This window comes from Protopterus annectens, chromosome 1.part1 (assembly GCF_019279795.1).
Source record: "Protopterus annectens isolate FY-2018-M chromosome 1.part1, PAN1.0, whole genome shotgun sequence".
NCBI lineage: Eukaryota > Metazoa > Chordata > Ceratodontiformes > Protopteridae > Protopterus > Protopterus annectens.
Genome location: NC_056726.1, coordinates 469,018,757 through 469,044,048, shown reverse-complemented (window position 1 = coordinate 469,044,048; position 25,292 = coordinate 469,018,757). Strand labels below are relative to the sequence as shown.

The 25,292-nt window shown below is 40.1% G+C and overlaps 1 protein-coding gene across 2 annotated transcripts in view; it reads left to right on the top strand.

Moving 5' to 3' along the window:
- Positions 1 to 25,292, top strand: part of LOC122805884 (serine/threonine-protein kinase D3) — a 2,410,388-nt gene that overhangs the window by 2,231,349 nt on the left and 153,747 nt on the right. For both annotated transcript variants that reach the window (XM_044076135.1, XM_044076141.1), the window contains exon 13: positions 2,732 to 2,804. In XM_044076135.1, the coding sequence (XP_043932070.1) occupies positions 2,732 to 2,804 (73 nt within the window). The remainder of the gene's footprint in view (positions 1 to 2,731; positions 2,805 to 25,292) is intronic.

Genomic DNA, 25,292 nt, shown 5'->3' with positions numbered 1-25,292 from the left:
CAGTGCCTTGTTCGGACATTTCCATTTAGTGTAATGAATTCAGTAAATTTAGTTTTGGTATTCTGGAGAAAATCAGGCTAGATCCTAGGACTGGAATTGGAAAAACTTTAAAGGTACGTGAAATAATTTGGCAGCTCAGACTGGGAGCTGACTTTCCCCCTGGTTTGAATGACTGTGTATCTGTTGCACCTGTTCTGAATTCTAATTCCCAGTTATCCACCATACTAGTACAGCATGGCATGAGCCATGTAGAGGTACCAATATTTAGGCAGAAATAACAGTAGTTTTGTGCCCCTTCTCACATTCCTGTTTCCACTCTGCTGCTAGTGGTGGACAGTCATATTCCTTGGCCCATGTAAGTGGGGCTTTCCCCCAGACCAGGGCTGTATGCTATCCTGTCATGCTTGTTCAGGGCTAGGGACTACACAACTTCCACCCCGTAGTTGCTTTGCATCATTCTTACTGTGGCTGTGTTTCTAATATGGCCCTAACCCCATCCTTAATGATTTAAGTATGCACCCATTTCACATTGGGGATGTCCTGTGCCGATTCCCCGTGGTGTGTGTGTGTGTGCATGTGTGTGCTCGCACGCACGCCCATGTTCCTCCACTCTCAAGCTTTGAGAGGTGGCAAAATTGGCTTGGGTTTGTTAGCCTTTGTCTTCTGGTCATACAGCCACATCTTTAATGCAAGACTCTGTTTGTTTGAGAGCAGATGGTCAACCAGGGCCACCATCTCCCTCTAGTTTGAGCTAGCCAACAAAAGACGCTCATTCTCCCTCTCCCCCCTTGTCTCTTCCATTACCCAAGCTGCTAGCTGAAATTGGGACATTTGGGTCACAGTCATGTTTTTTCTCTCTCTATATCACCAGGCTGGGTGTTTAATCAGCATCATGGTGACCTGTTGAGCATGCAAAATGTCAATATTGTCAGCTTCATGCATTTGAAGTCTTTTGCAAGGTCTTTCCAGTTGCATGTAAGTATGCTACAAGCCAAATTTCACTTATTCCAAATGTCATTACTTGAGATTCAGCTGAATCATTTTTTTAATCATCCATGAAAGACTGATTCAATAGCAGTTGTTCTCAATTTTATCATTACACATCTCTTCCTCCACTATCCATTTTCAGCTCAAGTTTCCATTTTGTATGCCATCATTTGAGTGCTAAAATCTATTTGTTTCATATTATCTTATTTGCTCACCATGCACAATTCTGTACTAATAAATAATTATATGACTTTCAGCATGAAGAAAAACTGCAGCCTTTATTCAGATGTTGCACAGATTATCACATTAGTTAATATTTGTTTATCAATGTAAATGGCGCTGTGTACATTCAAAAATAATGTTAATTAGATCTCCAAAATACTGCATTCCAGGAAGTCAAAAAAGTTTATTCATTAAAGTAAATAAATATGTGTGTGTGTGTGTGTGTGTGTGTATATATATGGGTCTAGAACACATGCTTGACTAGCATATGTCCGAATCACAAAACATCGAACACACATACACGAAAGCTCTTAACATCAAAAAGCGCTTCCTTGTATGTGTAGTTCAAAAAAAAAAAATCTACGTTTCTGCAGGGGGAGTTTGCCCCCCCTGCACCCCTCCACACCGCCCCTACCTTATTATTCTCACTCCGAGATCGCACTACAGTAGGGAAAAGGGAATTTTCCCTTACCCGCCCTGTAGTCCGATCTACGAAACAGGCACACATACACGGAAGTGCTTGTCAATGTTAAGCGCTTTCGTGTATGTGTGTTCGATGTTTTGTGATTCGGACATATGCTAGTCGAGCATGTGTCCGGATCCCATATATATATATATATATATATATATATATATATATATGATGTATATATGTGTATATGTAATTTTTTTCTTACCAGCTGTAGTAAGGAGATGTTTGTATTACATGCCCCATAGCATTAAGACTTTTACTGACCCATAGGTGGCCCCCACTGTTCACCATTCTTTTCAAGTTCATAATTCATCACATTGTGGCACGTCTGTGAACAGACTTTCTTCATCAATTGCAAGTTATCACTTAAATAACTGTTTTCTGTTCCTGTAATAAGTTAGATATAGTCTAATAGTATCGAATATTGGAAGAGTTATAACACAGTATTAGCTTTTTAGGAACATCATTAGTAAGCTGGATTTTCTTTTTATAGTTTCTGTTATACCGTGAGTATTGTCCTAGCTTCATTTAGTATACTGGGTGTTTAAGAACTAGCTTGTAAGGGCTTGAGAGACTGGAGGTTAATCTTGCTTTTTTTGCTGGGGGAGGAGGGTGGCACTTGAGTCTTTTGCAGTACTTACCTGCTCTCTGACAGAGACCTGTAATGTAACAATAAGCATATGCAAAACTGTGGGAGAGGTGTTCCAAAAGATGTTATGCAGGAACATATATATGACATTCCTGTGGTGATATCACTGTATATCATGCAGCATGGGGGGAATTAAAAGTAGAGCAAAAAAAAAAGTGTGTAAATAAATAAAACACACCTATCTACAGAGTGATCACTTAAGCACCCATTTGCTTAGCCTACCAGAAATGAATAATAGGAATAAAAAACTAAAAGCTACAAAACACTGTCATTATCAGACATATTGTTAGAATAAATTCAAGAATTGTGCTTTTCTAAATGTGTGTGCATGTATCTGTGGATATGATGTAAATTAACTTTAACAATTTTCCATGAAAATAAAAATATTGGTCTCTTTATAGGATGTCAGTTCGGTCTACCAGATCTTTGCTGATGAGGTACTAGGATCTGGGCAGTTTGGAATTGTTTATGGAGGTAAGCCACTTCTACACCTTGACACTTTATTTTGTTAGTGAGCTTATGCAACCCAGTTGCTTATTATGACAGACGTTGCAGTTCATAATCTTAGTTAATGGATTACTTTATCATAGGAGGTCAAATTATGCAGAAATTTACTGTGAGTAGTGTGTTATGCCATCCTGTGACATGCAAATGTTTTAAACTTTCACAGGTCTGGCAAATCCACAGACTGAAAAATGTTACAGTTGTAGGCAGTGTAGTCAGATTTATAGTTTTATAAATGCAGATGCTCATACAAGTATCATTGCAGTATACTAAGCTGTATCAGTTTACCCTCCTGAATTGGCTGGCTTGTCAAAGCTTTGGACACTTTCTAGGCCCACCTCCTGCCAGGATTGTGCAAGGCACTTCATATAAAAGGAAGGAGAGTTAAGAAGTTTCAGGCTTTCTTTGGCAGCCTCAATATGTTGTCCTGTCATTTGGCTGCAGTCTTCAGGTTGGGCAATTAAGTCCTCGCTGGGGAATCCTTCCTTCTAAATTTTAATTTTATGTGGAAAACATATTTATTGCCAAGAATTTTGTGTTAGGTGCTATTGAAACAAACAGAAAAGAGCTGCTGGTTATTTTAATGGACATGGCAGTAGTGCTTCTGTGAATTTATTGTGAGGGAAAAGTTTATTGTATATCTAAAAATTAACTTATTTTATTGTTTAGTGTGCTCTGGAAAGGACACATGCTGGGGGTGACTTTTAGTGGTATACTTACTTAGAATCTTTAGCTCTCCTTTCTTTGTCTGTACCAACTCTTATGGAGTATGCTACATGCCTTCTGATGCCCATTCTCAGCTTACCTATGGGGCAGCTGTCAGTGTCCATGGTATTATCGTTCCCAGTACACAAAAAGAAACTTTCAGTGGAGTTCTTCAGGGTTTGTCTGGGTCCTTCTTTGCCTGACCTGTTAATAGGTGACTCTGCTGTGGTTGATCATTGTTCCTCAGACCACCTGTTATCTTCCCCGGCTCTCTTAATGTAGTAGTATCAGACACCAAATATCAATAGATAGCCACATGGGGCTTTGGCTATAGGGAAGCACATGGTGAGCCAGGGAGAATCACTTTTGTCACTGGCTCGAGAAGGGGAAGGTGAAGGGTTTTCACTTGAATGGGAAAAGTCTTACTGGATGACACTGGTGAGAGCAACTTCAGACTTCCTGTCTCTTTCTCTGCTGACAGGGCAGATTTACTGGGCTTTGCTAAGGAGTTGATTTCTTCCAAATGGGAATGCCCTTACCACACTCCAACTTAACCCCCTCATTCCACCTTGAACTGACTCATCCAACTACCTCTACTATTACTTCATCCCACCCAAAAAATCCCTCCCCTACTAAAAAATATTTTTCTCACTATTATCTACTCTCCAATCTCAGATATACTATTACCCTCTCCATGCATAATATTTTCCTAACCTACTAATGGCTAGTAGCTGTAAGTTTTGAAATGTTAAACATACAATTGAGTTTATAACAAAAATATTCACTTGATGTAAATGTTGAAATTTCTTTATTGAATTATGTCTTTACATTTTTATAACATTGTGACAAGCCAATTGCAAATATCATGGGTAGCTGTATGAACTATGTCCTTTTGTAACATGTGAAATGTAACTTGCAATTATTGTGGAGCTTTTCTCCCTGGGCCTCCACTGAAAACAGACTCTTCTTGGCCCAGAGGACTTCCCCGGTCATCAAACTTAAATAAATAAAAAAATAAATTTCTGTTTTTTTCAAGTCAGGTCAAACCTCAGGCAGAAATGAAAAGTAAGTAATTTCCAGTCTGACAAGAGGTTCCATTCAGAACAATCCCTGCAGAGGGAGTGGTGTAATTCAGAGGATTCTTTTCAATCTGAGCATTCTGATTCTGAAGAAAGCATAACTTCAGACTTCCCTACTGAAGAAATCTCTTTCACTGTTATTTTATCTAACACAAGTGAGGTTTTTGAGTAAGGGCAGAGTGAAGTCTTTCGGATGCAGAAAATGTGTTATGATTTAATACATTTACAAATGCCTAAAGCTACACCTGTTCCTTCCATTTTGCCTTCCAGAGAGTGTTTTTCTTACTGCAACCAGTTTACCTGACAGGCAGTCTTCAGTTTCCAGGTGGTGTGACAGGTTATACAAGTTACCTGAGATGCACACACATTTTCTAATCTCAAGGCATATCCACAAATCCTGTCTCTCTCGTAAGTCTGCTGCTGCCAGACAGGTTACTGCTTCTAGTCCCATTCCCTTGGACAAAGATGTGATAGCAGTGGATAAACTGGGGAAGAAAATGTATACTTCTAGTACATTACCTTTCTGGATTTTAAATTGCCAAGCTCGTATATTAAAGTTTTCACTTCTACATTTTTAGAATATGCAAAAGTTGCTGAGTAGCCTTTCTTCCCCTGAGATAAAAATAATGCTTCTTTGGCAGCTGTTTCTCAGGTGGATAAACATTTACTAAAGTATGGCTGTGATGCCACTGATTCTACTTCCAGAATGACTTTTTCTAGTTCACTTTTGAGGAGAGTTGCTTGGCTTTTTTTCTCAAAATCTCCCCGAAGAAGTCAAATCAGATGTCTTAAATTCTGCCTTTGATAAAAAATACTCTGCCTCTTCTGTAGCTGAGCTTAAGAAGTGTGTTAAAAGGGGAAAACTCTTTCACTGAGTGACAACTTTTTCAACCCTCCTTTCTTAAACCAAAATAACAGTTTGTTCTTCTCGGACCCCTTTCCCAGCAGACAGTTTAATCAGCAAGGGGCTGTTAATTAAGGAGGAAATAACCAACAGAAAGGAGGCTCTAGAAAGAAGATAAAAGTATCAAAATATTGAAAAGTCTTCCCAGTCAGCATGACTGTCTGCAAATTCAGTCCCCCCTCCCCCCACCAATCCACCACTCTCTCACCCTGGCAACCTCTGTAAGTCCGTCAGACTTTAAACTTCCTTTTTATTATTGGATAGTCTTAGACAGTTGAGTTGTAAGTGTAATCCAGTGAAGATACTTTTGGCAATGGGACTCCCTTCTTCCTTTCCCGGGCTTTCCTCTTGTCCAGGGCTACCAGATTGTTCTCTTTCCACCCATTCTGTAAAACATGCTGTCTCAGAGTGATAGAAATAGTTCTCCTCAGTCTCCTACGTAAAGGTTGTTATTCAAGGGTGTTTCTCTTTCCCAAACCAGAAGGATCCTGAAGGCCAGTACTGGATCTTTCTGCAATAAACTTTCTTGTCATGACTCCCAAAATTAAGATTTTATCAATTCAAAGTCTTGTACTTTTGTTTAAGAAACATCTTTATTAAATTATCAGTTATGTCATAAGCAATCATACATTTACATAAATGAAAACAGGCTATATTAGCATATTTATAGTTGCAAACATTGTACAGTACTTATCTCTCCAGTCATAACCAGTCAGACACTGTGTAACTCATTCAAATCCTGCCTTCTTTTAAACCTCATTCCTCATCCAAAATGTTATTCTGCATGTATTATTCCCACAATTCAAATGTTTTATGTAATTTGATCCTACCGTTTTCTTAAGCTCCCATTTCTAGTTTTATTTCTGTTTACTACATATAGTACAGTTGGCTTAGACTTTGATTTCCATTTTCTAGTAATTGCTTTTTTAGCAGCCACCATAATTAGACTAAGCATGGCCTTACTTTGTTTAGTCAATTCCGATTCTGTAATATAGCTCAAAAACACATTTCTTTAGTTATACTAGTTTGCTTATCCAGTATTTCTGATAGTTTACAGGAATTTTTTAAAGTCTGCCAACTTTAATATGTTCCCGAATACCTCTTTTTTTTCCCATCAAATCTCCAAGGTTTGCTGTCTACCTGAGGAAGAATTCTTTGGAATCTACTTGGAGTATAAAGAAACCTATGCAAACACTTCCAAGCAAAGATCCTAAACCTTCTAGACTTTTTTGCATATTTGGGAGACATACATATATCCCCCCATTGTTTCTTTGAGAATTGCCTATTCAGCCTGTGTTCCCTATCCTTTTTAAGCTCCTCTGATTGATTCTTATAGTTATCATGCAATATTTTATATGCTATACTAATTATCCCTTTTTTTAATAGCGGCTTCTATTCTTGATTCTACTAAAAAATCTACAATACTGATCTTTCACTTAGAATACCCCTATTTCTTTCTCTTTGCCTGTACTCTAATATCAGTCCTTGATAGAGAAGGCAATCTAGCACGCAGACGCAGTCCAAATATGTTTTTGGCCTTTTCCCATTCTGTTACCTTTCTCCCTCTAATTATTTGCTCCTCCCAATACCTTGGATCCTTTGCCAGTTTTCTCCAGTAAATTCCAGCCCCCACTTGCCTAGTCTCTGAATGCCTAATTCATTCATTTCCATTCTCATGTTGGCTTAGTTCTTAGAATACCTTCCGCTACTTTATGACTATAATATTATATGTGGCTATTGTTATTCTGTTTAGGGATCATCATCCAAAATACCAATCTCTTTGTTACTTGAGTCTCCGCCTCTTTTGTCATCATCCCTTTCCACTTTGAATTATAGCTTTCTGGTTGTGGTGTGTATAGGTGACTTAACTATGTTGCTCTGAAATACCTCTTCGAATCAGGTAATCCTAAACCACCCTGTTCTGTTGGAAGGATCAGCTTATCCCAGTTGACTCTAGCCGTCTTCCCCTCTCAGATGAAATCCTTCAACTCTTTATTAATTGCTATCCAGAACTTCTCCTCTGGATGATAATATGCCTGACCTGTGCATAAAACCAGAGGGACTAAAAACATTTTGACTGCTTATATCCTGCTATCCAAATCCATAAATGAGAGCTTCCAGTTTCAGTTTATATTATCTTTTGTTTTGTCTCTTAACACATATCTGAAGCTGCCATAACAAAATCCTTTTTAATCCATACTCCTCTAAGCACTTCATTTTATCATGTCCCCATAAGTGTGGGTATTGCTGAACCAATTCATGTGTGGGTACATATTATACAGCTATTGCGTTTGTTTTATCTTCATTACTTTTGTATATAGAAGAGACTTGTAATTGTCTTAAAATATTCCACAACACTAAAATGTCCTTTTTTGGTTTTATCAGGTATAAAATAATATCATCCAAATAAAGCTTACTTTTCTTGACTACTATACCAATTATATTCTTGAATTTCTGAGTCCCTTATTTTCTTTGCCACTGGTTCTTAATGAAATGCAAATAAGAAAGGGGAAACTGGATACCCACCCTGTCAAAAGATTTTAATACTCTTAACATATACTGGAAGAATCACGCAGATAAACATAAGCAAAAAGGTTTATTTTACATGCATGGAGACATGCTACAAAGTACATGGTATGTTAGCAGTCTAATTTCTGTACACTTCACATGGGTTTTTATACCCTTCTCAGCACGTACACAGTAACTGGTTACCAGACAAGGAATTTCAGTCAAGGCTATGAATTCACATACTGGAGCCTTAGATGGTCAGAGGTCAGTCACAAGATAAGCTTGTGCCTGGACCAAGGTAACATCTGTGCATTCCTCTTTGGTCAACAAATTCTTTACAAGAAAAACAGCTTATTTTAACTTGCTTCTTTGCTTGCAATGCAATTTCACATTTTAACCCTTACTATACATGATACAAAGATGTTGAACACAAAGATTCTTACTACACACCCCTACCTATTTCCTCTGCTCAAACAGAACTTTTTAGAGAGGAACGCACCCATTTTAATTTTCGCCTCCAATCCCTCGTGTATCCTCCTAATCAACCTTATAATTTTATCAGGGAATGCAAATGCTTCCATTGCCCTCCTCATAAAATCCCAGCTTTCTCTGTCAAATACTTTCTCTGCATCAAGATCTATCAACAGTGGTATTTTCTTATGTTCTGCTTCCCCTGGATCACTGTTTTTCTATTAATATTGTCAGATATTTGCCTCCCCTCCACAAAACCACATTGATCCATATCTGTCAATTTTGGCATCACCTGTGCCATTCCTTTAGCTATTATACACATAAACACTTTATAATCATGGTTTAGAATTGAAATGGAGCTATATGAAGCTGGATCTGATGGGTCTTTGCCATCTTTAGGTATTACAGCCACCATCACTTTCTTCCAGGATGTTGGTGTTTTTCCTCCTTTTAAAATAGTGCCAAAACCTTCCAAATCTTTCAGTTTTTCCCCTCTTAGCTTCCACACTTCTGCAGAAATATAGTTTATTCCTGGGTATTTATCTGTAGAATGGTTGTACATCACCATTTTTATTTCATCTCCTCCTATCCTAACTGTTAGCAATTGAGCCTCATCTACCTCTAACCTTGGCATATTTAATTCTTCCATATACATTTCCATTTGTACTTTTTCTTGATTTCAATAATTCTATTTTTATACAGGTTTTCATAAAATTTCTGAAATATTTCTAGTACCTCTACAGGATCTCTGGATGTCCTTCCTTATTACTGTTGCAGATTTCTTTACTAAAGGGATCCCCTGGCAATGGTAGGCCATCGTTTGGCCGGTGTAACAAAGCCTTAGGATTTTAAAGGACATCGTATGTCACCCATATGTTCCCTGCTCACGGCAAATTGCATAAAGATGACATACAGCGGTACATTCCTCAGAACTACTTTGTCGCAACTCCAAACACCATCTTTGATTGTCAGACTGAATGCTCCTTTGTTTATGCTGATTACCAAGTCATTTTCAGATAAGTGACCTGTTGGGGTTTTTTTCTTATCTTATTTATTTTTTTGTTTTGTGAGTTTATATGTCATCCAGAAAGGGAAAATGTCAGTGTGGGAGACTGATTCCCTATGGGGACCATCACGAGCAGTGTCTTTTTTGCTTGGGTGCTTCTCATGATCATACTTCTTGCTCGATTTGTCAAGCGTTTGTCCATAAGACCCTTTGTAGTCATCTCTAATCCTTGTCTGTCTACTTGGAAAACCAGCATCTTAATCTGTTGATGCAGGGTGCTATAGTGGAATCATCCCATCTGAAGGGTCAACCATCTGCCAAGAAGACGACCAAAAAAGTTAGGTCAAATTTGGCTGTTTTATTGCCTCCCCAAGTGTCTCCCTCGAGGCTGGTGATGGTCAAGAGGATCATCCAGTTGATCCATCGGTTTCCTCTGAGGAGACCACATCATATGCCATCATGAATCAGTTCTGTCTATCTACTTCCTTTCATACTAAGTCAGGTTCCTTTATCTCTTCATCTTTCCCTGTCTCTTCCCAAGTGGATAAGGAGCACTCAGGATTCTTGGTTTCTGTCCATCATCGTCAGGGATACTTCATGGTGTGGAAATCTCTTTCTCCTCCTCTAGGCATTCCCCAACCTCCTCAGGAACAGCTGCCTTTCTGTATAGATGTACTTCAGGGCCTTTTGTCTCAAGGCAACATCCAAGCAGTTTCTGCTACTTGGAAGGGGGCAGGATTTTATTCTGGAATGTTTTTGATTGTCAGGAAAGAAAGCATCTCGAGGTTCATTCTGCACCTTGTTCAGCTCAACACCTGTCTGAAGAGCCCTTCCTTTCAGATGTTGTCCCTTCAGTCTCTTGTTTCCTCCTGTTCTTCCTCAGGCTTTCCTGGTCTCTCTCTATCTCAAGGATGCTTATTTTCACATCCCTGTTCATCCCCATTTCTGGAAATGTTAGTGTTTCTCTGTTTTTTTCCGTGCATTTTCAGTTCCCTGCTTTGCCTTTTGGCCTCTCTACTGCCCCAAGGGTTTTCACCCAGCACATCACTCTTGGATGATGGGAATCAAATCTTTCTTTACCTGGATGATCTGCTCCTTCAGGCTTCCTCCCCAGAGATCTTGCTTCAACATCTTCACTATGGTATTTGCCTCTTGCAAAACCTATGGTTTATGATAAATGTCCAGAAATCCTTCCTGACACCTTCTCAGGATCATGTTTTTCTCATTTGCAGACTCCAGACTATTCCTATGCTGGCTTCCCTGCCACCACCCAAGGCTCTTGCTTTGATTGCCTTTTTTTCAAGCACTTCTTCTGGCCAGAGAAATTCTGAGCACTCTGGAATTCATGATTTCCACCATTCCTATGCTACCTCTAGCCAGACTCCATATGAGAAAGCTACAGTGGTTCCTTAAGTCAGTGTGGCTCCAACACTGTCATCCTTTAGACTTTCTCATTCCTCTTCTTCCATGCCCAAGACTAGCTTCAGTGATGGATTCATCAGCTGTCTCTCAACCCAGGAATTCATTTTCTGCCCCCAGTCTCCTCTCAGGAACGTTTTTTTTCATATGCCTTAGATGCAGGGTGTGGTGCTTCTTTTGGCCGTCTCAAGGTTCAGGGTCTTTGGCTCATTCATCAGAGGGTAGACCATATCAACATCAGGGAGATGAGAGTTCTCCTTGCTCTTCAGGCCTTTCATACTCTTTTTCTTCCAGGTCACCTCAAAACTTTTACAGACAATACCACAGTGATGTGGTACATCAACAAGCAAGAGGGGACACAGTCCTACCTTCTGTGCAGACTAGCTCCTCAAGTTTGGGATCTGGTCGTCAAATATCAGGTGACTCTTCAGGCTGTTTATATTCCTTCAAAACAAAACATCGTGGCAGACTCTTTCAGCAGGTGCATAACACAGGCTCACAAGTGGATGCTTCACAGAGATGTGTTTTTTGGACATTGTCCACCAGTGAAGTACTCCTCGGGTAGATCTTTGTACCTCTCCTCTGAACAGACAACTTCCACTTTTTTTATTCCTAAGTCCCAAGTCCTCTGGTCATGGAAGGTGGACACCCTGTCTTACTCTTGGAAGGGATTGTTTCTCTACACCTTCCTCTCATACCAAGGGTCCTAATCAAGATAGAGATAAATCTTGGTGGTGACTCCCTTTTTGCCTAGACTGCATTGGTTCCCTCCTCGTCTGCACCTAGCCAAGGGCAATCACCACAAGTTACTTTACAGGATGGACCTACTCACAGAAGGCAAGGGGTCTCTAATCCATCCTCACTTGTCCACTCTTCAAATGGCATTGTGGGTGATAGGGTTTTGACCTTTTTTAGGCACCTTTTTTTCTGAGAAAATGCTTTGGGTTCTGGAGGAGGCCAGGAAACCCACTACCAGGGAGTCTTGTGTGTTCAAATGGAAGAGAATTTCTGTCTGGTGCCTTGCTAATAACCAGTATCCACTTTCTGTGGAGATTCCTCTGGTTCTGTCTTATTTGTGTGAATAGCTCCATGGTGGGTTGTCTTATTCTTAAGTTAAATCTCACTTTTCAGCAATTTCTGCTTGCCTGCTTTTGTCTCCTCCTCTAGCCTCTAGGTTTGAGGTCAAACAGTTTCTTAAAGAAGTCCTTCATATTGCCCTCCTCCCCCCAGAAAACCTATTCCTCCGTCCTGGGACATTAATTTTATTGAATAATTGACTCAGGCTTCTTTTGAGTCTGCAACTTTAGCTTCTTTGCAGTATTGTACATGGAAGACTGTTTTTCTTTTAGCCCTTCTAAGAAAGTGTCTGAGCTTTAGAGCCTTAACAGCTGATGTTCATCGTGTTTCACTGTTGCAGTCATTACTCTTGGGTTATCCTGCTGGCAGGCTATCCTCAGTCGGCCAGAATTCCAAAGTCTAGGTCAGGCGTCGGTTGCTGTCGCCTCTTCCCTGACGTCAGTGCGCCAGGGGTATAAAAGATGCAGCCGACGCCATTTTCTTCAGTCTTTTTTGCCGCGCGGTGCCTGTAGCAAAAGCAGTTCGCAAGTGCCGGTCAGCCGACTCCTGAGATATTCAAATCCGAATTTCAGATCCGAAGTCTTCATTAAAGCTAAGTACCCCATTGGGGAAACTTTTTTCTTGCTCCAGACCGATGTCAGAAAAAGTTAACAATTGTATTTCTTGTGGGAAGCAAATACCTCATAAGGATTTTCACTCTTATTGTATTCCTTGCCTAGGCCCTGATCACAATGTTGCTAGCTGTCGGTTTTGTGCTAGATTTAACCAACACACTATTAAGCATCTGTTCGATTTTGCATTTCATTACTTTGGTCGAAGATTTAATTATGTAATGCCGTCGGACCAGCCGACAGCCGGAGTTTACAAAAAATGCAAGGACAAGGAAAAGGATAGGCATCCGAGGTCCAAAACTGACGACGAGGCCTCTGCTAGGCCAGTCACTGGTTCGCCGGTTCTCAGTGAGGCGCTTTTGCAGTCCCTGGCACTCGCTACCTCAGAGCCACAGGCCACTTCCGACTCCCACATGGAGCCGACTGGGCCTCTGGATACTCAAGGTATTGGACACTCGGAAATCATTCCCTCAGATGGGTCCGGACCCGCGGAGCAGGTATCGGCTTCTGAGGGTGTCTTCAGACTTACCCAACCATATATTAAGCCATCTTCAGCTTCAAAGACTAAAGCAGCTCTAAAGGCAAAGAAACAAGTACAGCATTCTCCTGCTCAGACTTCCATGCCTAAAAAACAGATGCTCAAAATGGCTGAAGACCTAATTACTTTGATCAGGGGCTCCAATCCCCCTCCTGATAAGAGGCCTAGGCAAGAGACAGAGTATGATTCTTCTGATCAGGTTTCTATTTCCTCTGATTCCTCTTCTGAACAGGATTACTCCATGCTTCCCTGTGAGGATTCTGATGCTGAAGAATCCATTCCTTCAGCCTCTCCTCCTGAGGATTATTCTTTTGGGGAAACCCTGCATACCATGAGGGAGTATTTCCACTGGGAGAGCCAAGATTATTCTGAATCTAAGAAAAGGCTGAGGGACTTTCTGCTACTTCCTCAGCACAGACCCCTTGCTATTCCACCTGTTCTAGACATTGTAGATGATGTATTTTCAGAGTCCGGCCTGTCCCCTGACTCTCTACCTCCTGCACCTGCTAAGCCAGACAGATACTACAGGGTCCCGGATTCTCATAAATTCCTATATAAAAACCCTGCTGCTGACCCAGAAACTATATCTCAGGGTCCAAAAGGGGTCAAAGCTTCCACTGCAAAAAACCCTGTCCCCTCTGATAGGGATTCTAGGGCTCTAGACAGATGGGGGGAAAAAGTCTACACTTCTGCTACCCTGGCTGTAAGGGCTTTAAATTGTCAGTTTCATATGCTTAAATATCAGCAATATTTAATGTCACTGCTTAAACAGAAATTGTTGACAAATACTGAATGTTCAGAAAACAAGGAATTACAGGATTTATTGCATGCAGCTGAACAAGTGGGAAAGCATACTTTGCAATGTGGTTATGATTCACTGGAGGCCTCTTGCAGGGCCGCTGTTGCAGGTTCTCTTATTAGAAGGTATGCTTGGTTAAAGGAACAAAATCTGCCTGATCATGTTAAAGCAAAATTATTAGATGCACCTTTACAGCATGATACTTTGTTTGGTACTAAAGCAGAAGAGGTGTTGAAAAAAATGGAGGATAAAGCAAAATCCATGCAGACAGTCAAGGATTTCTTACAGGTACAGCCACCCAGGTTTAACAGGAACTGGCCTTCTAAAAATTGGTCCTTTCCAGTGTCATACAGGCTACAAAGAGGCAGATACAGTTGTCCCAGAGGCAGATCTCAGCCCCAAGGCTCATACAGGCCTAAACAATGGGGTGCACCTACCTCCAAAAGCGGAGAAGACCAATCACAGCCTTACAGGAAACAGTCCCAATGACTTTCCTCTACCACATGCAATCACTTTTCTTTTGGCAGCCCCCTTAGGGGGAAAACTAGCACTTTTTTCATCAAATTGGCAAATGGTAACCCAAGACAAATGGGTCCTGAACATAGTGTCCCAAGGCTACAGGTTCCATTTTCACACTCTACCAAGGTCAAAAGGTATGCCAGACCTGCCCCACAATCAATGGGCAGAGGCACAAAAACAAATTACAGCCCTCATGGACATGAGGGCCATTCAGCAAGTACCACAACAAGAGCAGGGGCAAGGATTTTACTCCAGACTTTTCCTGGTACCCAGAAAGGACAAAATCTGGAGACCAATACTGGACCTGTCTATACTAAATATGTTTCTGGAAGTTCCAAAATTCAAGATGTTGACTCTACAGCAGCTACTGCCCATGCTGGGCAAGAAGGCTTGGCTCGTAACAGACCTAAAAGAGGCATACCTGCATGTCCCAATCAGACATTCTTGCAGAAGATACCTCAGATTCATAGTTGGCTCAATGCATTACCAATTCTCTGCACTGCCCTTTGGCTTATCTACTGTGCCCAGGGTCTTCACAAAATGCCTGGCACCAGTAATTAAGTTTTGCAGACAAAAAGGAATTCAAATATATCCCTACTTGGACGACTGCCTAATTCAAGCAGAGAACAAAGATATTCTTCTAAAGCATCTGGCGTTTGTAAAAAGATTACTAATTGGCCTAGGGTACACAGTAAACGAAAAGAAAAGAAATCAAAACTAGTGCCCTCTCAAGAGATATTATTCCTGGATGCAAGCTTAAATACAACTGCCTAGATGGCTTATCTCACGCCAGACAAACAAAAGCATCTGACTACTTACTTCAAGAAATTGGGAACAAAAAAAACACTTATCTGCAAGGAAAATCCTGCAGGCCTTGGGTTTCATGGCATCCTGCATTCTAATAATTCCATATGCCAGACTGCATATGAGGAAACTACAATGGTATCTAAAAAGTGTTTGGACTCAGTATTGCCACAGCCTGGAGACGATAATTGCACTCATTCCCTGCCTGCAACAGGAGTTTCGATGGTGGGCAGAAGCCTGTCACCACAACAAGGGTCTGCCATTCAGGAGCCAGACAGACACTGACAACGGGTGCATCAGATTATGCCTGGGGGGCCCATATGGCAGGAAAATGTATTCAGGGCACATGGCCTGCAAACCAGATGCATCTTCACATCAATCAAAAAGAGATGCTAACTGTTTAAAATGCCCTGACAGCTTTCAAGGACCTGCTTCATCCAGGACAGTTACTGATAATGACAGACAACACTACGGTCATGTGGTACATAAACAAGCAGGGGAGGTACACATTTCTACCCCCTCTGCAGACAAGCAATGACCTTATGGGACACAGCATTGGCTTTTCAAGTTCACCTGCAAACACAATTCCTGCCAGGAAAAACAAATGCTCTAGCAGACTAACTAAGCAGAAACCTCATGGACCCCCACAAATGGAAACTGGATCCACAAGTCTTCAGCATGATAATAAGGAAATGGGGATGCCCAGACATAGATCTATTTGCTTCCCCTCACAACTGCCAATTGCAGAGATTTTGCACAAGGATTTATCACAAGCAACCATGGAAAGTGGACGCCCTATCCTTCAGCTGGAAAAATCTAACAGTATATGCCTTTCCTCCACTGCCTGTCCTACCCAGGGTACTCCTAAAGGTCAGACAAGAGAAGCCAGAAATTATACTGATTGCATCAAACTGGCCACGCCAGCACTGGTACCCAGTCGTAAAGAGCTTGTCTCAAGGTCCAGCATGGATTTTGCCTCAAACGTCTCACTTGCTGACCCAACAAAACAATCAGATCCTGCACAGCCAACTTAAGACATTAAATCTGGCAGCATGGCGGATAATGTAGCCATTCAGAACACTCCTCTTTCAAAAGCTGTTTTGGATGTTATCTTGGAGGCCAGGAGGCCCAGTACTAGAAAATCTTATGCATAGAAATGGAAGAGATTCTGTGCTTGGAACAAGGCATTGACACGTGTGTACCAAATATCCCTCAGATTTTACAATACCTAACTGAGATGCTGAACAAAGACCTTTCTTTTTCATCAATTAAGATTCATGCCTCTGCCATTTCAGCCCATTACAATGCGGAACCCACCTATCTTTTCTCATCCTGGCAGTACCTCAGAAGGGCCAAAAACATTAGGCCTCCAAGGAGAGCACCAATTCCGGCCTGGGACCTCAATTATGTTCTGAAAAAACTCACACTGCCTGCTTTCGAGCCAGCATCAACAGCAGATATAAAATTCTTATCCTGGAAAACAGCTCTGCTCCTAGCAATAACCTCTGCAAGGCGAGTCTAAGAGTTACAAGCACTCATGGCTGTGGAACCTTTCATCATTTTTCATCCAGATAGGGTTTCTCTGAGGACAAACCCTACATTTATGCCTAAGGTGGTGTCCAGTGTGGCCCTCAACCAAACCATTCACTTGCCTACCTTTTATACAAATCCACAGAACAAGGGTGAGAAAATTCTGCATTCCTTGGACATACACAGGCAGCTACTCTTCTACTTGGACAGAACTAAAGCTTTCAGAAAGACTGAGCAACTTTTAGTGTCATATGCTGCGGGATCACAAGGAAAGGCTATCTCAAAACGGACTATTTCTAAATGGATAGACCATTGCATCCATTTCTGCTATTCTCAACATGGCAAATCAGTGCCTAAGTGCATTAGGCCTCATTCCACCAGAGCAGCAGCCACTTCAGCAGCCTTCCTCAGAGGAGTACCAACCAAAGATATCTTAGAGGCTGCAACCTGGAGTTCAGTGCACACCTTCACAAAGTACTACCACTTTTCTCTTTACTCTAAGTCCAGAGCAGGCTTTGCCATTGCAGTCCTGCAGAGCCTCATAGCCTCTCCTAATCCTATTAGCCCAGCCACCCATCCTCAGCTTTGGGATTTAACCCAAGAGTAATGACTGCAATAGTGAAACACGATGAACATAGTACAGTTGTGTACCTACCATAAATATAGGTGTTCGAGTGTATTCACTGTTGCAGTCCAGGTTACTCACCCACCATCCCCCTTTTCTTTGCTGGGTCTATCTGCACTTCTCTATCCTATACAACCTATTTGGTGTATTTGCTTGTAGATGAAGGAAATGTTATTTTTGTGCATGCATTTTTATTGGCATATTTTTCAGCCTACCAATTTGGGGGCACCTGACATGTGGGGCAAGAAAAACTGAAGAAACTGGCGTTGGCTGCATCCTTTGTACCCCTTGCACAGGGAAGAGGTGACAGCAACCAACGCCAGACCTAGACTTTGGAATTCTGGCCGACTGAGGGTAGCCTGCCAGCAGGATAACCCAAGAGTAATGACTGCAACAGTGAATACACTCGAACATCTACATTTATGGTAGGTACAGAACTGTACTTTCCTCCTCCTTAGGTGCCTCTTCATACTAACCTTTATTTTATGCACAAGTTGGTTAATGAATAATCTCTTAATCAATCTACTGATTTGTCCACATTTTACCTATCTGCACAGTCTTCTAGTGAGAAGGTTCTAATGTTTATACCTTTGATTCTGCATAGGCAGCTCAAATATTATTTAGATAAGACTAAAGCAATTCACAAGTCTGAGCAGCTTTTTATTTATTTTCATCCCAGATCTCTAGGTTTAGCTGTTTCTAAGCAAACCATTTCTTGATGGATCTATAAGGCCATTTCCTTTTGTTACTCCTTTCTTGGGAAAAGTCTTTCTGCCTCTATCAAGGTTCATTCTATTGGGGCCGTGGCTTCTTCTAGTGCTATTTTCAAAGGTTTGGATATCAATTCCATCCTTGAGACTTCTGTCCATACCTTTACTGAGCATTGCAGATGGGATGTTGTTTCCAAAGCAAGAGCTATCTTTACCACAGCTATCCTACATGGGTTTCTAGAGGGTTCTGCCGAGCCTTCCTCCTCCTAAGTTTTCTCTTGAGCTTTTGTACCCTCCCTGTAGTGAAGAATACAACAACAATGATATGGAAGGACATAGTATAGTTGTGTAAAATCTTACCATTACAGTAGATGTCCTCTTCACTGTTACAATATATACTTCCTCCGTCCTTTCTCTTCTCCTTTTTTCCCCCTTCTTTATGCACGTGTTCTTTCTCTCTTTGGACTGTTGTTCCTCCTGGAGCTATTAATTTCTGAGGTATGTGTGTCCGTACTTCACCTTTATGCCCAACACACTGAGCGGGCAGCATACGTGTGACATATGACATCCTTTAAAATACTAAAGCTTTGGTATGCTGGCTGGACATTGGGCTACCTTTGGCAGGGGATCCCTTTGGTAAAGAATACTAAAACAGTTTAGCAAAGAACATCTACTGTTATGGTAAGATTTTACAAAATTGTACTTTATCTGCCTTGTTATAGACTCCCCTAAGTTTGGTGACAACCCATTCTACTTTCTGTTGGCTGAGTTGTTGTGCTAAACATTTTTGTGCTCTGGAGCTATTATCAAAAAAACAGTTGCTTAACAGCAGTCTTTCTAAATTCATGCAAGTTATTGAGGTAATACCTTATTTTCTGTTTAGCATTCTGCAGTTCCTGCTCCTCTTGTTCTGTGAGATTTCCCCCTATTTTGCAATACTTTAGCCATTGTCAGTCCCTCTTAATCATCCTTACTTCTTAACCATATATCTTTCTTTTATTTCCACCCTGTCTTTAAACTCCACTTTAATTTTATCCCACTCCCTAGCTGTATTTTCAGAAGAAAATTCTGTCTTTTTCTAATAAGTGTTTTTTTCCTTAACTCCCACATAATTTCCATTCCTTTTCCTTAATCTTTTTAACAGATAGGTGGGAAAGCACCAGGGTGTCACTTTTAGTCATTACAGTGCATTTTTATTTTAATTATTATTGGCACTTGATATAAAACAGTTATTGGATGTGTATCAAAACTTTCAATTAAATGCACATTGTCTAGCGTAGCTCACTTTTTATACCTTGGGGAATAATATGTAAATTCAGTTAGAGCTCCTACTACTGAATTCACATCTTCCATGCCAAATCTTTTCATAAATTTCTTCAAAAATCTACCCTCTATTATATTTCCCTTCTAGCCCCCCCCCCCAGATACTTCCTTACTGCTGCAAATCAAATTCCACTCCCCACCTATAAGTAATATTCCATGCTGCAAGCTGATTATTTCTCCCATACTTTTCTTCTATTTCTCCCATAATTTTCTTCAGCTCCAGTGTAGCAGTTTTAGTTGGAATATAAATACATGCCGGTGTAGTCCTCCTCCCTTCTTGTATCCCGTTAGTACTATAAATCTACCATTATCCTTTTCTTCCCTCTTAGATCACCATTTGAGCTCCTGTTGCAATTAATGTTAGTATTCCTCTTTTCCTTTGTCCCAAATATTCCTGTGAATAACCATCCTGAAATCCTTTCTTTATCAAATTAACATGCTCAGTTCATTTTCTAAGTGCATCTCCAGCAACATAACTATTTGCACTGCACATTTTTAAAATAGTTCACTACTCTTTCTTTTTTGTATATATCTGAGAGACCATTTACTTTTAAAAATATAGAAAGCATTGTCATTATGTTAAGAAGTTATTATTCCCACCTGTTGTGGGTAACCGCTTTTTTTAATGTCTAGTTTCAGTTTTTTTGTTACATGCATACACTAGTGTTTGGCAGGTTGATCTTTTATACAGTCATTTCCTGTTATATCCATATGAACCTATGTCACATTTTGCAAAACATTTTGTTTTAGTGAAAACCCTTAAACAAATACACACACACACACACACACACACACACACACACACACACACAGAGAGAGAGAAAACACCCCTTAAAACCTTTTAACTTAATACTAACACTAAACTGTGTACATCTTCAATTATTGAACCCTAACCTTCCTAATATTAACAATTGTCCCAGACTGACAGCCGCACTTAGACTTGGATTAACCTGTAAGAAAGGTCATCCATGCTAAGACACATGGTACAGCCTGTGCTTCTACTTCCACTTCCACTAAGTGATGCCTGTTTTTATCTAATCTTGATTCCTCTCCCAGGTTAGAAACAAAACACTTGAATGCTTTCAGAAACATGATCTCCTAACCATTGACGGAAAGAAATATTGTGTTTTTATTGCTTCTTATCAGATTGTCTCCATAGAGACATGAGAAACAGATGCACAGTTGCGTCTACAAGTACTCATTTATTTGCTAGAGGAAAACATTTTAGATTCATTATTTATTTTATTTGCTTGCCCTTAAAACCTGTTACTAGATCAAGCCAAGGGCCTTAAACCAGTCTTTCCCGTATGCAGGAGTAAGAAAAAGCTCATCAGTTTTTCTTGTATCATGGTCATTTGTCCAGACCTTTCTTCTTTTTTGCATTGCAGTGCATACATTTCTTAAAACTGAAAAAGGAGAAAGAAAGAAAAGGGAAAAAATGGGCACCTGTTTAGTTTAGTATCCCAATTATACTCGAAAATAACTAAAAAGCTTTACTTTATAGCAGGTAGTGTTATGTCATGCATTATAAAATTACTACTGTTAAGAACAACATTTTTTTTTTACTTAGTTAACTCGTTCCTTCCTCTTCCATTTGTCTTAAATGTTCTTCCGAACGTTAATGCAATGAAGTGGGCCATATGCTTTGGAGTTCCTACAAGTTTAACGAAGTCAAAGAAGTCTAATATTTCCAGGTTTTCTTGTTCTGTCATGTTTTACAAATATAAATAATGCTTTGCAATCCCACATTTAATTCCCAGTTTCTGAGATGCTAGTTTTCATTCTGTTGATCTCCATCTCCCAAATCCAGTCTCTAATTCCAGCGTGCTCCTGGTTCTTCTAGTCAACTTGTGTGCTTTTTTTCTGTTTGACAGGTATTTTCCTTTGAAAGATTGGAAAAGGTTTTCACTGGCGCAGTCTTACTCTGGGCTTTATTAACAGAAGAACAAGAAGCAGAATATCCTTTTTGTTTGATAGCTCACTTTTTGTTGGACAGTTTTTTGTATTTCTTTCTTAGCATGTTCTACATCAAAAAATTATTTTAATCCTCCAGGAAAGAATATTCTGAAAATAGTTGGATACAGCAGCTTGAATCTCATGCCTTCTTCTCGGCATTCCCTGAATTCTGAAATAAATTTATAATTCTTCTGTCTGGTGTACAGTAAGTAATCATTTCCACAAACACACTACTGTCTCCTACTTTTAGTACTTTGTCCAGTTTTGTCAGAATCAACTCTTTCTGCTGTTAGGGTTGCATCTTTACTATTAAAGGTCTAGGTTGCTTTCTCATGACCAGGTTTGGAGCATGCACACAATGTGCCATTTCAGTTAACATCTTCTGCTGTGGAGTACCAGTCCATTTGCTTATTTGTGCTTTCATAAAATTAATACAATCTGTTCCTTCCAGCTTCTGTGCTACAGCAGAAAATCTCAGGTTTTCCCATGTGCTCTGTCCTTTATAATTGTATTATTTTTGTGAAGCAGCTCTTCTTTAGCAGTCTCCTACTCGGCCAACTTTTTCTTTATTTTGACCTCTGATTTTTGCAGTTTTATCACCTCACATGAATGCTTTTTAAAGCTTCTTCCATTCTCTCCAGCCTTTTATTATTTGAGTTGATATGTTCCTTTAGTGTTTTCATTTATTTTAGTCAGCTCCTAGTACATTTGACTTTTTTTTTCTTCTGGATTGCTGGAAATCATCTCTTGCAGCAAAGCTGGAGATTGCAGTCCTTTTTGGTGAACAGCTGCAGAATTCTTACCAATCAGTGTTTTTCTCCTCACCTTTTCTGATTGATTTTCTTTCAGGTTCTCTGAATTTCTTTTCTATGTGCACCCAGGCAATGCACTTGCTATCCAGTTACTGAAATTTACCCTAAAAGACATGTTCATTGGTTTTCTTTCCTGAGTTTCTGTTTTCGCACTGGGAGAGCTGAAATTAAGCTATTACTCAACATGCAGCCATCTGGGAAGTCCAATGTCTTGTACTTTTAATCCCAAAACTGGTAAGGCTTGATCTAAAGGAAGTATATCATAATATTTCTATTGTCACGCACTTTTGTTGTGCCTGTCTTGTATCATCATTTCTCTGTTTTACTCCTTGGACTCTCCACTTCACCAAGGGTATTCATAAATGCCTAGTTCCAGTCATTTCCTTACTGTAGACTCCAAGGCATACACATTTTTCCATATTTAGATGATTGTCAGATCTTTGCAGACCCTTTCCAGCTGTCCAGTGTCTGACAACTTGCAGGAACTTCTGCTCAGTCTGGGATTTCAGATCAGTTTGCAGAAGTCTTCTCTCATTCCCTTTGCAGAATATTTTTTCCTCAGTGTTTACTGGACTCAACACTCATAAGAGTCTTTCTATCTCCAGATAAAACAGAAGTGTTAAAAACGGTTCTTCCTGAGTTTCTCCAGCCTAAACCAAGTACCTGCAAGGGTGTTTCTCAGGATTTTGGGTTACATGGCATCAATGATCATCTTGCTGCCTTTGCCAGACTGCACATGAGGGAAATACAGTAGTATCTCTGATGAGACTGGACTCAGCATTACACCTTTCAACTTTTCATATTCCATTGCTGGAATTTGTAAAGAGGGTGCTTGTATGGTGGTAGATCAGGTAGTGGGCAATCCAGGGCTTCCATTTTCTTTGCAATCCCCCCATCCAGTCAGTAACCACAGACACTTCAGATCTGAAGTGGGGAGCAGTTTTAAAAAGGGTAAAGACAGAAGAACTCATAAATGTTGGAGAGAGGTGTTAGCCGCTATGTTTTGAAGGCCTTGAATCATCTGTGGTAACCAGGTCCACTGCTAGTGTACACTGACAGTATACCACAGTGATATAGTACATAAACAAGGGAGTACCAGAAAGATCCTACCATCTTTACAGTGGAGCTAGGATGGCTTGTGAGGTGGCAATTCAATTCATTCTGAATCTTCAGGCTTCATTCATTCTATCAGAGCAAAATGTTACTGCAGAGAAGCTCAACAGGACCATGATAAACCCCCCAATGCATGAAAACTTCTTGAAGTCTTCCAATGTCTGATCAGTCTATGGGGAACACCTCATATAAATGTTTGCCTCCTTTCAGAACAGACTACTATTGTTCAAGGACTCTTTGTAGGCAAGCCTGGAAGACACATGCCATTTTATTCCCATGGATGGATATATTTCAGTATGCCTTTCCTATGTTTCAACTAATTGCCAGAGATGTTCTAAAGATCCTGAAGGACTCCCCAAAAATTGTGATGGTAACTTCCTTCTGGTCAAGGCAACAGTACTTCTCCCTTCTGTTTAGTCTGACCAAGGGCAATTACAAGTTTCCCCACAGACTGGATTTTCTCACACAAGACTAGGAGGAGTTTGATGCCTCCCAGTTGGGAAGCTCTTCAACTAACTGCTTGGATGATAGAATGTTGATATTGTTAAGCAATTTTTTCTGAGGGTTCTAAAGGACGTGAGAAAAGCTGCTAGTAGGAAGTCATATAAGTGTAAGTGGAAAAGATTTTCTAGTTGGTACCAGTCTATGAACCAGGATCCTTGTCAGGCTTGGTTATTTCTCGTACTTGATTTTTATGAGTTGCAGTTCAATGGCTTGTCATACTCTTCCATCAATGTACATTTGGCAGCCGTTTCATCTTGTCGCCTCTTAGATTCCCCTTCTCCCTTCTAACAGTGTTTGAGTAAAACATTTTTGAAAGGGGTCTTGCATAGCTGCCTAGCTTAGGAAACAGGCAATTTTTCCTTGCGTTGTAAATTTTGTACTTGAAAAGCTTACTGCATATCCATTTGAACCAGCTGTTAAGGCTGATTTGAGGTTCTTTACATGGAATACAGTATTACTTACTCTCCTAGCAGATATCTCAGCAATATTTCAGTTACAAGTATTTATGGGGAATCATACCTCATTTTTCTTTCACAAGAGCAGAGCTTCTTTGAGAACAAAGGCTACTTTTACGTCTAAAGTCATTTTACAGTTTACTTTATCAGACTATTAATGTCTCACTTTTATTTTGTGAACCATAAGGAGAAAGATTCTTCAATCTAGATGTACACAGGCAACCCACATACTGCCTAGACAAAACTCAGCCTTTCAGGAACGCTGACCAGCTGTTTGGCTATAGTAAAGGCAAGTGAAAAGGACAGCCAGTATCAAGGTTAACTATTTCTAGATGTATTCCTCATGTTTTTTTTTTGTTGTTGTTATGCTCACCTTAAGACACTTCCAGGCAGGGTTACAGCTCATTTGACAAGAGAATTGGATTTTTATTTATTTATTTATTTTATTTTATTTTACATTTGTTTACCGGGCTAGTCTAACTGGATACATGTCCATTTTCAGTAGAGGCCCGGGGAGAAAAGCTCCTAGGTACATACAGCTAATTAACTTATTTCTATCTATAAATAACACAAATATGCAAAAGAAAAAATAAAAAAAATAAGCATAAACAGTGCTAAATTACAGGATAAAATAACAATTCTAGGTAAATAATCTGTATAGGATGCAGGTTTTTTTTTTTTTTTATGAAGGAGGGGGAGGATCAGAGTATAGAGTAACTCTAGAGCTAGTCAGGTTTGGAGCAATGACATATATACTTTCAGATTGTTTTTGAAACTGGAGAGAGAGGGAAGTGTAGAAATATAATTTGGTAGAAGATTCCAGGCTTTCCCTACAGTATTAGAAAAAAGAGAGTCACTGGCCTTGTTGTTTATTTTGGTAGTATGTGCTAAGAGTTTATGTGAGGACCTTAGGGAATCTAGGTTTTTATAGGGAGTGATTAGTGTGGATAGAGCAGGTGTTTTGGATGGTGTGTAAAGGGTTTTGTGAGC